This window comes from Arachis duranensis, chromosome 10 (genome assembly GCF_000817695.3).
Source record: "Arachis duranensis cultivar V14167 chromosome 10, aradu.V14167.gnm2.J7QH, whole genome shotgun sequence".
NCBI classification, from domain to species: domain Eukaryota; kingdom Viridiplantae; phylum Streptophyta; class Magnoliopsida; order Fabales; family Fabaceae; genus Arachis; species Arachis duranensis.
In genome coordinates, this window is record NC_029781.3 from 29701828 (window position 1) to 29715436 (window position 13609).

General features: G+C 35.8%; 1 protein-coding gene across 1 annotated transcript in view; it reads right to left on the reverse strand.

The window, feature by feature from the left end:
- Positions 1-12974: 12974 nt before the first annotated feature.
- Positions 12975-13609, reverse strand: part of LOC107469562 (uncharacterized) — a gene marked incomplete in the record, with an annotated part of 4433 nt that continues 3798 nt past the window's right edge. The window contains 1 exon segment of the mRNA XM_016088934.3: positions 12975-13609. Coding sequence (XP_015944420.1) covers positions 13156-13609 — 454 coding nt within the window.

Sequence of the window (13609 nt, forward strand, 5' to 3'; positions counted from 1 at the left end):
AAATACAAACCAAATTCCACTAATTCAAATTATATAGTGAAAATAAGTAAACTTTTAAGAAGATATCTCATGAAAGCAGGGAACATAAAATCAAGCACTGAACCCTTACTGGTAGTGTATATCACTCTAACTCTCAAGTGTCTAGGGTCAATCACTCTACTCTTCTCTAATCATGCTTTCTAAACTTTGTTCTTCATCTAACCAATCAAAAAATATTTAATGTATCAATGCAAACATCATGAGGTCTTTTCAAGGTTGTAATGGGGCTAAGGTAAGGGTGAGGGTATATATATATGGCTAAGTGAGCTATAAATTGAATCATTGAATAACCCAAGCTCTCACCTAACACACACACACACTCTATGTAACTCTAATTTCATGCCTAGCTACCCATAATTCTCACTTTTGTATCACATACTCATGTACCAAATATTTCTTTAATTTCACCACATATGCATTGATCTTTTATTAAACTTAGTATTGGGGTAATTTTGTCCCCTATTTATTTATTTATATTATATATTTTTTTCTTCTCTTTTTTATTTATTTTTTATATGGAAATATACAAGTAAACATAACATATCAATGCACATGGACTTTTAATTTTTCTGGTCTCACATGAGTAGGTACCCAAATTCCCAATATTTAAATAAAGTAGAAGCACAACACATTCCCTATCAACCCATGTTCCCACAGTTTCCCCATACTTAGTTAACACACAATCTCTATCTTAAGCTAACCAAAGATTTAAACTAGGTAATTACTTATTTTTCTGCTTAAGGCTAGTGATGTGGTAAAATATAGAACAAATGGGGATTAAAAGGCTCAAAGTGGCTAACAAAGGTAATTAAAAGGGTAGGCTATTTGGGGTAAGTGAGATAGTAATCAAATAATGGCCTCAATCATATGCATGCATTTAAATACACTAAACATTGGACATATAGGATAGAACAAAGTAAAAAACGTACAATCATAGAGAAGAAAACACACAAGAATAAAAATTTATGGCTAAATAATGTAACCATATAATTAAGCTCGAGTCTCACAGGTTGTGTGTTCTTAGCTATAAACTATGTTCCAAATACAAGCTTCAAACAAGTTTAACACAAAAGTTTTGCTTTAAATTAGTGAAAATTTTCAAAAATAGGGTCTTAAAAAGAAACTTATTACTTCAACTAAGTAATGGTAGAAGAACATGCACAAAATCAAACAAACATGCAATTACACATGCAAATGCAGCAATGAACTAACAAAGAAAAATAAAAACTGGTGTTGAGAAGGGGCTAACTAACTCGCGAAGATCGGTATCGACCTCCCCACACTTAAAGATTGCACCGTCCTCGGTGCATGCAAAGATGTGCAGGTGGGCCGGGGTTGTGATTCCTCAGCGGGTGCTCCTTTCGTTCCGCTCTTCGCCGGTGGCTTGTTAGAGGCTTTCTCTTTACCCTTTTTGGTGGCCATCCTGAAAGGGAAAAGAGGAGTAGCATGTAAGTCCAAGGGTTAGAGCAAGGAAGAGGACAGTGCAAGTAATAATCGATGCCCAGGTAAGGAAAAGAGTGAACGAAAGAAATGGTCGCGATTCCATGTGAGCAGTTCATCAATGGAAATATAGCAAGGCATGGTAAGTATTGGATGCAAGATGTTTATTAGCATGCCGGCAAAGGCATGAGTAGCATAGATCAAGCATCAAAAATTAAAAATATATTATTACTCGTAACAAACCGACAATTACGTTTGTATAGACAATTATAATTAATTAATAAAATGTGGAAAGGGTTTTGTGAAAAACAGGCATTAGAGTAGAAGGATAGAATAATGAAGAATTCACAATGTCATACGGGTTTTTTCACAAAGACTTAGTATGCATGTTTAATATGATAGGGGCGAATGAAATTGGAACATGCAAGCATTCCAAAAACAATTAATATGCATTGTCAAACAACTCCATAATAATCCACAAGCAATAGTATAAGACCCAAATAAAGTTCTAACACCAACATAAAAATGCATGAAAAAGAAAGAAAAAGAGACCATAAATAATTATGCTAAAAAGAAAATTAAGAAGAAAGAAAAATAATTTAATGCAGTAATTAAAAGATGAATGAAAGTATGCAAATAAATTAAGTAGAAGAAAGTGAAAGAGAATAGGGATGAGAAGGGAGGAGAGAAAAGTGCAAAAGGTAGAAGAAGAATGAAGAAGAGAAGAGGGAGGAGAGGAAGAAAGAAATAGGATTTGAAAAGAGAAGAAAAGAAAACTGATTAGGTGGCGCGCTGCGTGCAAGGTGCACGACGCTAACGGCGCGAACGCATCACGCACGCGGACGCGTGGGTGAGTGTATAGGGGAGGGACGCGAGAGCGTCCATCACGTGCATGCGCGATTAGGGATCGTGCAAAATGCACGAAGCCATCCGCACTCCCGCACAACTCTCTGTGCGAAACCCCAATAACGCCGATTTACACACCCACGCGTACGCGTCAGTAACGCTTACGCGTGGGTTGAACTTTTTGCAGGGGGCGCGTACGCGTGAGGCACGCATATGCGTGGTGTCGCATGTGTGCCACGCACCACTCCCGCGCGTCTCTCGTGCAACTCTCTATTCAGTTTCGCTACACAAACGGCGCGTGCGCGTCGTAGACGCTTACGCGTCGTTCACCCCCTTATTTTTTTAATTTTTTTAATTTTTTATTTTTTATGCAAAATACAGAATGCAGTATGTAGATGCTGATGTAGATGTTATGAATAATTCCAGGTTCAATAAAATAAAATAAAACTCAAAAACAAACAAAACTAAATAAAATTATAATTGAAAAATGAACGATCATACCATGGTGGGTTGTCTCCCACCTATCACTTTTAGTTAAAGTCCTTAAGTTGGACATCTGGTGAGCTCCCTATCATGGTGTCTTATGCTTGAACTCATCCAAGAATCTCCACCAATGTTTGTAACTCCAATGGCCTTCGGGATCCCAAACTAGGCGCAAAGAGCCTTCAAGCAAGTTAAAGCAAGTGACAAGGCCCCAAGAGTGTTGATTGCTAGAATGAATTATGGGGTCCCAAACTTTGCTTTTGCACCCGTCTTCTTGTTGATCATCACTGTTCCAACCAGGTGACAAGTGATTTGAATTCTCACTGGAGCGTCTGATAAACCACTATTTTATGGTTTATCTTATGCTCAATTGAGTGGTTTTTATCAACTCTTTACCCACTTATTCATACTATTTGCATGAGTTTACGTTTTCCTTCCGGATTTTGTGCTATGATTAAAAACATGCTTCTTTGGTCTTATATTTGTTAATATTAATCCTCTTTTATTACCATTAGATGCCGTGATATGTGTGTTAAGTGATTTCAGGGATTAGCGTCCAAACAACTTCCTAGACTCATTCAATCGGGCTCTACACCAACCTTTGCATTTAAACTTTGAGCTTTCCACCATATTGAATCTTGCATGACGACTCCTACCACTAACCATCTCCCTCTTACTCTTAAAGCCACAAAGAGCTCTAAGTTGACCATCCGTCTCTAGTAGCCCATATTCAAGTGGGAAAGTAAAGGTTAAGGATAAGAATTTTACCCACTTGAATGTTGTATTGGACGGTAATGGCTTTGGGAGAGGTGTTTCTAATGATCTTGTAAGCTCCACTCCCTTGTGCTCTTCTCTGACAACTTTTACCTTTTTGCAAGCTTCTTTAAATTCAACCTCTTCCTCTTGGTAGCTTTCTTCCAATTCAATCTCTTCTTCATTATTCACCAAGGGCATAGGAGGTTGTGCTTTTTCTTCTTTAATCTCCATGTCAAGTCCAATGGGAGAGAATTCAAATGTAGATAAGAATTCATCAATGATTGAATCCATCTCTTGATCATCCCCTTCAAAGTCTTCAACCATGATATGCCTTGGAGGTTGTACACCCTCCTCAACATCAATTGCAAACGTCTTAGAATGAGGCTCTATGACTTGAGTTTCCCATGGAAGTTCTGCATCTCCTAAGTCTTCAACCACTTCTTCCTCTTCAATGGCAGGCGTAGCTTCTTCCAATTGTTCCAATACAAAATCGTGCTGCTCACTGTCCACTGGAGTTTCTAACTTCTCCTTCATGCCACGTTCTTCAGTAGATTCTCCACATGAAGCCATGGGGGTTCCTTGAATGTCCGAACGTCGGGAAGGTAATCGATTTATCACTTGATCCAGTTAGCGAAGGGTTGCATGAAGTTTTTCCACTGTTTCCTTAAGATGATCCCTTGATTCTTGTTGTGCTCGGCTATTATAAGTAGGATCATAGTGCTCTTGGATTGATGGATATGGAGATGGTGAATATTGAGGTGATGGTTCTTGGGAGTAATTGGGTTGGAATTGGGGTGGTTCTATATATGGTTCATATGGCTCACAAGGTGGTTGGTATGATGGTTGAGGGTTAGGGTCATATGGAGGTGAATGGCAGAAAGGGGCTTATGAGTATGGTGGTCCAAAGTCATGTTGAGGGGGGTTCATAGGTATATGGTGGTGGTTGTTAATAATCAAAAGAGTGCTCACCATAGCCATTGCCTTGATATGCATCACAGAATGGTTGTTGATAGTCCATTGGAGGTGGTTGTTGTCATGAGGGTTGATTAAATCCTTGTGGCTCATCCCATCTTTGATTGTTCCATCCTTGATGCATGTTCTCATTGTAATCTCCTCTTTCTGCAATATAGTTGTAACCAGACTCATAGCCAAAGGGGTGAGAATTCATAGTAGTAAAGGAAAATAAAAATAAAAACAAATAAAAAGAAAATATTTACAATAACCAATAATAAGGCACACGTTTGCAATTCCCCGGCAACGGCACCATTTTGACGATTAGATTTCTGCTAGTAAAGAATTCACAATAAATTCTCGTTACAAGTATAGTTTCTAAACTAACAAGAATCCTTTCGTACAAAAGTTTGGTTGTCACAAGTAACAAAACCCAATAAAATTTATAAACTAAAGTATTCAAACCTCGGGTCGTCTTCTCAAGGAATTTCAGGTAGGTGTGATTTATTATTGGTTAAAGAAAATAGTATAATTTTGGGTTTTTAAAATAAGAAACAGGTTATTTTAAATGACAAGGAAAATAAATTAATAATTATAAAATCTCTTGGCAAGGTATAAGATATTGAAGTCCTATCCTAGTTATCCTTATCAGGCGTGATGGGAATTGGACTCTGCTCCCACTTTAGTTAGCCCTTACTAAATAAAAGAAAGTTAAGCACACTAATTAATTTGATCCTCAAGTCCTAGTCAACCCCTATGGAAAGACTAGAGTTATTGGAGTACAAATTAATCAGCAAAGAATTCCAATTTCAATCAACAGCTGAGTTTGATAACTCAAGTGTTACTAATTACTCAACCAAAGTCAAAAGGGGAAAATAAATCTAAATTAACTTAAAAGCATTCATAAATAAAATAAGAAAAAAAATCAAATCTGAAATACCTCAAATTGCATTAATAAAAGAAATCTAATCTAACATGGCAAAGTTCATAAATTATTTTGGAAAAATAAATAAAAGGAACATTAAATTTGGAAATTGAGAAGAAAAAATCTTAAATCCTTTAAGAGGAATCCTAATCCTAAATCCTAAGAGAGAGGAGAGAGCCTCTCTCTCTCTCTCTCTAAAACTACATCTAAAAACTAAAATTATGAACTATGAATGAATGATCAGTATGATTTGAGTCTCTGCATGTTCCCTGGCTTTATTCTGTGTTTCTGGACCGAAAACTGGGTCAAAACGCAGCCAAAAAATGTTCCAGTGTTTCTTGAATTTTCTGCAGATCGCGTATGTCACGCGTACACGTCGGTCACACGTACGCGTCGTTTGACGATTTTCCTCTCCAGACGCGCACGCGCTCGCATCGTTTGCGCAAACTCCAATCCATACGTACGCGTCAAGCACGCGTACGCGTCGCTGGGAATTTCTCCAAATCGCGCGCAAGCGTTAGCCATGCGTGCGCGTCGCCGTTCGCTGGTTGTCTCCTTTATTTCTTGTGCTCCTTCCCTTTTTGCAAGCTTCCTCTCCATTCTCTAAGTCATTCATGCCCTATGAAGCCTGAAACACTTAACACACGGATTACGACATCGAATGGTATAAAGGAGAATTAAAATACATAATTAAAAGATCTCTCGGAAGCAGGTTTTCAACCATGGAATAAGTTTGGGAAGGAATTGTAAAATCATGCAAATCATATGAATAAGTGGGCAAGAATTTGATAAAAACCACTCAATTAAACACAATATAAACAATAAAATAGAGGTTTATCAATCACCTTTTGCATTGAGCCTGTCTTGTAATGTTTGCGTTCCAACCATACTCCTACTTTTGTATCCTTATGCATACGATAATCCAAGTATTTGAAAACCATATATAAGTTTATATGTTGAGATATTTTTGCTTCTTCCTTAAATGTGTTCAAGAGTGAACTGTTATGAGATTTCTTTCATTTTGTATCAATTTTCGAGGGCGAAAATTTTTATAAGGTGGGTAGAATGTAAAACCCAGAATTATTGAAAAAAGACTATCACGAGCTAATTTCAAATTCAGTATTTTTGTAGCTTTAATTTCAAAAATTTCTTTTTTTAGGAAAGACTAAAGCTAGTTTCGATTAATTGAATTTAAAATAAATTGAAACTTATTATCCAATTTTAAAATATTAGATTATTTTCTATATTTAAATTATAAAATTGACAATTATGAAATAATAGGAATTTTATATGATTTGGACTAAATAATTAATGTTTTAAAATATTGATATTACTGTTTTGGGAAAATAAAGAATTTAATCATATTATTTTTAATTATTATATTTGAACATTTTATTAAAAATAAATTGTAAAATTGATGAACAAACAATATTTTATACATTACTATTGTTTGATTAGAATTTATTTCTAATTACTATATTGTCTCTATTTTTATTTAAAATTACTAAAATGCCTCTAACCTTAATTTTTTTAAAATAAAACCTTAATCTTGAAAACCTAACCCAATGACCGGTTCCTTCAGCCACACACCAACCTTTCCTTGCTCTCAGCAGCAGCAACACAAACACTTCCCCCTTCCTCAAACCTATACACAGCCATAGTAGCAGAACAGAGAGAGAGAGTGGGGAAGAGAGGAGGGGCGATGATGGCTGTGGCCTCACTACCGCCGCTGTCCAGCTCAACACCGCCATCCCATCTTGCCGCGCCGTCATTCACGCCTTGAGGGCTGTCACGCAAAGGAAGAGAGAAGAGGGCGTGGAGGAAGAAGGGGAGGAGAGGGAAAGGACTGTGCCAGCGTCGCGCCTCACCGCCGCGCCGAGGGTCCCTTTCCTGCTAGATCTGCCGCCGTCAAGCATGAAGGGAGGAGGAAATGGCGTCGCGGGTTGGGGCTGATCCTCTTGCTGCCGTTTCATCGTTGCTGCGGCTGAGTTACGGCCGTTGGATCTGACCGGAGAGGGAGGTGGTGACGGTGGTGGATGTTGGTGCTGGGTTAGCGCCGTCACTGCTGCCAACTCCGGGGTGCCGTTCAAGCCGTGCCCAGCCACCGTGAAACCAAGTCCGCCGTCGCCGTTGTGACGCGCCGGGGGGAGGCAGCCTGCGGATAGGAGGAGCGATGCGATGGGCCTATCCTGAACTGCTCCGTTCTTATTTCTCGTTGCGGTAAGCGTTTACATTCTAGAACCCTTGAAAATCTGCACCTTGTTATATTTGGGTAGGAACCTAAGGTTTTGATAACGTAGAGCTGAGGTCGGGTTATGGTATGTCACGGTTAGAGCTATTGTGCTGTTACGGGTAGTTGGAGCTGAGGCTGCCTCTGCCGCCGGAGAGCGCTCTGCCAGTAAGTGTTTTAAATTGTGGTTTCTGTCCTTTTGAATTTCGAAAAGGTTTTGATGCTGCGTGGTTATTATAGTTGACCCACCGGAGCTTCTGGCCACTACCGGAGCTATTGTCGGGTCGGTCCGGAATCGCAGCTGCTTCATTTTGTTATTTCAGTATGTAATTATGTTTCGAAAGCCCTGCCTTAGTGACCCAGACGTGTATTAAAGCCTTTACGATATAAATGTTCTTGGAATTTAGTAACTGAGGTTGTTTGTTGTAATTTAGAGCTGTTTATGTTGCTGCAAAAATGTGTGGGGCTGTGCTTTGAGGCTGCCTTTGGTTTCGGGTTGAGGCGGAAAGGTCTCGGTGAGTCGTTTGGGTTATGGATTTGCGTTTTGAAGTAGGAGAGCTTTTCGAAAGCTACATTTTATATATTGGAATTATTACATATGGATACTGATGTGAGACAATGTGTATTTGGTGATTGTATCAGCCTTATGTATTGTTTGATTGTCTCGAATGATTATGAATGTTTGTTTGGCTGAATTGTTGTGCGGCTTTGTAAAACGGAATGTTTTTGAAGTTGATTCTTTAAAGATTTGAAATTTGAGTTTAATCCGTTAGGGATTGAATCGAGTTGAGTTGACTTTTTTGATAATGTGAAAAATAGAATACTATTTAAAATTCAGCCTGGTTTGTTTTAAATGATTTTGTTTTTTGATATATGATTGTTGCTAAACTGTTTGTTTGAAGCTTTCGAAATGAGTTTTATCGGCTAATAATGAATTGATTTTGAAATGGTTTCCTTGAGATATGCAAATGAGGCGACTGTTGGATTTAGCTTGAGTTTGAATTAATTTTTAGATTTTGGATTGTTGAAAGGGATTGAGGAACGGTTTAGTTGGGACCCGTTTGAATTAATTTTTAGATTTTGGATTGTTGAAAGGGATTGAGGAACGGTTTAGTTGGGACTCGAACCGGGTGGCAACGTCCAAGTTTTAAGGGAGGTGCTGCCGAAATTTCTATAAAAGTCTGAGACTTGTTTCAAAAAGCTATTTAAAAAGGTTTGGATTTACTAAGAACTCTCCAGTTCTTACCCCTATTTCCACCCCTTTCATCTACAATTGCGAAGGTTTAGTGCGGGGCTACAGGAGCATAGAAGATGATGCTTATGAGTTAAGTTGTTAGAAATTATTTTTTTTCTTGTCGTTTATTGTTTTTAATTTTTAGAGGGGTAGGATTTCTTTTTGAAAATCTTGAAATAAGTCTATGGATATAATGCTATGTGAATATATATATCTATGTGATTAAGTGATTAAAAGTAAAACCTTTTCGTTTTCTTAATTAAATTATCTGTTTGCACACGTGAAGGCTCAATATTTAATAAACATAGTATATAATCAAAAGAATAGAAGTAAGTAGCGCTTGAACTTTTAGTGTGAACATGAGGTGCTAAAAGTTAGGGTGTTACAACTTACATGTTACCACTTCACCGTTTTCCAACTGGTTACAAGGAGCACAAAGACCATTTTTTTTGTGTGGATGAAAACTGCTTGAGTATTTTTTAATTATTGAGAGATGCTTAGTCAATCGGTTAAATGGTTAGGACCAGAGTGAACATTTACTTCATATAAGATAATAGTAAGAAATTTGTCAACATATAGTAAGAAGCTACCAATCACATATATACATACAACTAAGTAAACTAATTAAGCTCAAAATCTTTTTAGATACAACTAAATAAACTAGTTAAGCTCAAAATTTTTTAAGAGACACAGATTAGAGAAGCTCAAAGATTTCATCTGTTTTTTTTTTTTGGTCCGGGTTTAGTCACTACTAATATGAATGAATGTTGAAACATTTCAAAATAAATGAATAACATTAATATCAATTATGATAACCAAGTTGGGTTGGTCTAGTGGTTAGCTCACTAGTCCGCTTAAGCAAGTGTCGGGGGTTCGAATCCCGCCTTGTGCATGCAGCAACCCATTGGCCAACGGCAAACCCTTAAATGGAGCTCAGTACCGCGGCGGATTAGTCCTTGACCTGCCGGGTTGGGGGATACCGTGGGAAACCAAAAAAAAAAAATAAAAAAAAAAATAACAGTATTTACTAAAACTAAAAACACATTGTTAGTGACAGAACAAAGTAAAATAGATTTTATTAGTGGTGCTGTAATAAGGATCACGTGGAAGCACACACCTTGTTGAAGAAACACATTTCTTTTGCTACTATTGTTTTTCTAAAAACAGACCAACACAGAGCATAAAAAGAAAAATGAGGGATTTAGTAAATGCAGAGGTGAATATATATAGTAATGAGAAAAGTGAACTATCATAATTAAAACAAACAAACAAAGCTATATTACTAAAAAGTAACAAAGCTATTAAAACATCATACTAAAAAGAAATAAGAGACACATAAACAAACATCACACGAGCACTCTTATTATCTTCAACCATTCTTTTTTTTATTCAATAAAATACTAAAAAAAAGATAGTTACTGAAGTAAAAAATCTCTAATTAGTTCAACACATGCAAAATATATTTTTGATTCATTGCTGCGCTTTGCGTAGTAAATAGTGGCATAATAACATCACAAAACCATCCTTTTTCCATGTTAAAAAGCAGAACAAAACATGCATAAATCAACATCCTCTAGGGAGTTCAAATGCAGCAAAAAATAATAACATTTAAAGATTTGAAAACTGTACGATGACTAAACAGAAAAAAAAGAGTATAGACACAATAAAATTCAATTTCATCTACTGAATTTTGCTTGAAATACAAGAACTAGTTTTGTTATTTCAACAATTCAACAAAATTAAATCACTACTAAGTTAAATTTGAGAAAAAATTTTGTCATATCTAAGAGACTTGAGAGAAAGATGTGAACAACACCATGACATAGTGACAGCATGGATAGCAAAGTGAAGACGAAGATAACCAATCGATAGGGATGCATTAGGTTTTTCTTTTTTAATAAATTGCAAGAAAATAATAGAAAAAGAGAGGAGGACAACCTATCTAAAAGGAGGAGGACAAGCTACTAGGAGGGAGGAAGGAGGTAGTTCTGGCGACACAGGGTGCAATGGCAGTAGCAGCGGTAAGAGGAACGAAAACGGCAACGACAAAGAGACCAACGTGAAGCAAGAACCCCAAATGAGTCCATGTAGTCTTTAGACACTGTTGGTGGTGGCCAACACTATTGGTGAATAATTTACGGCACGTTTATCATTAAATTTACTGGCGGATAATTTTAAGGTAAAGCATTGTGCATGACCAAAACACAACGTTCCACTAATTAAGCTTATCGACAGATAAATCTGCCGAGTAAATTTGTGCCATTTTTTAATTATTATTAGCGAATTCATCATCAGTAAAGCAAATTCGCCGGTAACGTTTTAATTTAACAAATCTAATGTCAAATTCACCGATAAAACTACTATTAATATGCAATGTTAAATTCGATAAAAATTTCGACGATATTCAATATTTTTCATGTAGTGTTAATCATCGATTATGGCTCAATTTGGACTTTGACCAATTTAATCCATTAATGATCAAACATAGCTTGCACGAAGTATTGAGATAAGAATTTCTAAAGCTTTTAGATGACATTATTGGTTGATCTAAGCCATTGTGATATTTGAGAATGTGTTAAGAATAATTAAAGTTATTAAATTAGTGTGTTCGATCGGAGTCAAACTAAACATAAGAAGATTTGAGACAATAATATCTAATAATTGTTAGATCAATAAGGTTTTTATTCATCTTAGTCCCAAGAGAATTACGAAAAGAATATCTCATAACACTATTCAAATAATAAAATTTTCAACTTGGTTAAGAACTAGATTCACTATAAGAAATTACTACAATAGAAATTGATTTTAAAGGCAAAACAATCTATTACTAATAGCAACCAATTTGACAACCTATAGATTTTTTCTAGGACCAAAATAAAGTTGGCTGCTAATTTTGCTCAGCGAATAATTTTATCAACTGACAAAATTGTTACTAATATCATAACGAGTTGATGACCGATAAAATTTTTTTTAGGATTAGAATAAATTTAGTCACTAAAATCGATAACTCTTTTTTGACTTAGCGACCGAATTAACAATCAAAATAAAAAAATTAGTCTTTAGAGTTTGTTGATTACAAAATTAGTTGCTATTTTTAATTTAACGATTGATTTTGTAAGTAACATAAAAATAACTAAAAAAATAATTACTAAGGTCGATAATTAAAATAATTACTAAGGGTTAAATTATCGACCGATTCAGTGACCCACTATAAAATCTGTTTTAAAACAACTGGTTGTTAAATCAATCGTTCTATAGAATTGAATTTGTGACTAACTGAAAATAATATTATAAACTAACTAGTTGCTAAATCAGTCCCTTTTTTAGCTATACTGAAATAATTATGCGCTTATTTATTTCTTCAATATAATTTTTTTAAAGAAAAATAGAGTATTTCTATTAAAAAAAAAACTAATTTTTCAACCATATTCAAGTCCTCTCGACACAAAGCCAGCCTCATAATATTATTCCTCTCACACACAGTCTCGTCGCCTCACTGCTGCCACCTCTCTCACTCGCCAACGAGCTTCTCTTCCCCAACAAGCTTTTCTTTCCTCTTTATGGTGATTATCTTAGTCTGAAAAGACTTAGAAAAAAATATTTCATAATATATAATTATTCAAATAATAAAAATTTTCAAATCAGTTTACATCTTTGTCTGCTTCTTCTTAACTTTATCTTTTTTTTTTTATTTATACTATTTGGGTTTTCTATGTATCTCAACAGCTTCCTTCTTAAGAATATATTATCGTTTTTTTAACTAACAATTACCTTTCGTTGCTCACATGTTGAAACAACTTTATAAGTCTTGTTTTTTTATGTATATTTAAAAAAAAAACTATATTTAAGCAGGATTTAAACTTCTCTCTTCGTGAACATCCAGCAATTTCAGGAATATCTAAAAAAAGTTGTTATAGTTATTAAAAAAAAAAGAAAACAGTAATAGTAAATTTTACCAAACCTCAAGATAAATAATTGTAATTTGCCCAGAAAATTAAGAAGAAATCGACAGAGAAGCGACGCTATAGTCTATAGAATTTAATAATTTAATTTATTTTTAAAAGGCTCAATTGAATCACATAAACGAAAGAGTAACACAATGTTTAACTTCAAATTATCAAACAACAAAGCATACAAATTACAATAACAAAGAAATAGCGTTATTATTTATGGCTGTGCCCTTATTTTTCAAGCAAGGTTTCAAGTATATTCACCTAATAAACCATTGCCTTTTAATTTTCTTTCTGGTATTCATTTCTTGCAAACGATTCCCAATCCATAAGAAAACTTGGTGCAATCAAGTGTGTCCAATTCGGTAATCATTTTAGTAGAAGGATCTCTCTCAGAAGAGCTTTCTTGAGAGAACAAACAAGAAGCACAATCATGAGAAAGCAATGACGTTGTCTTGTAACTGTCTTCTCCGCCAACGACCGGCATCGCCACACCTGGCTTCGCCGGGTTTTCGAAATCCGGCCTGTAAGTCTTTCCAAGAACACCGTCAACTTTCGGGGACAAACTGAAGAATCTAAACTGAACTTCCAAGTGAGCAAAGCAATCATCATTAGGCACTTGATAGTTGTGAATTCTATCATCTTCCTTGGTTATCGGCACAACATTGACAAGAATCTCAGCAACATTCTCCAGTGTTACTATGACGTTGTTCTTGCTGGCTACTCTCTCGACTTTCACGTCTTTTGACGGCGAG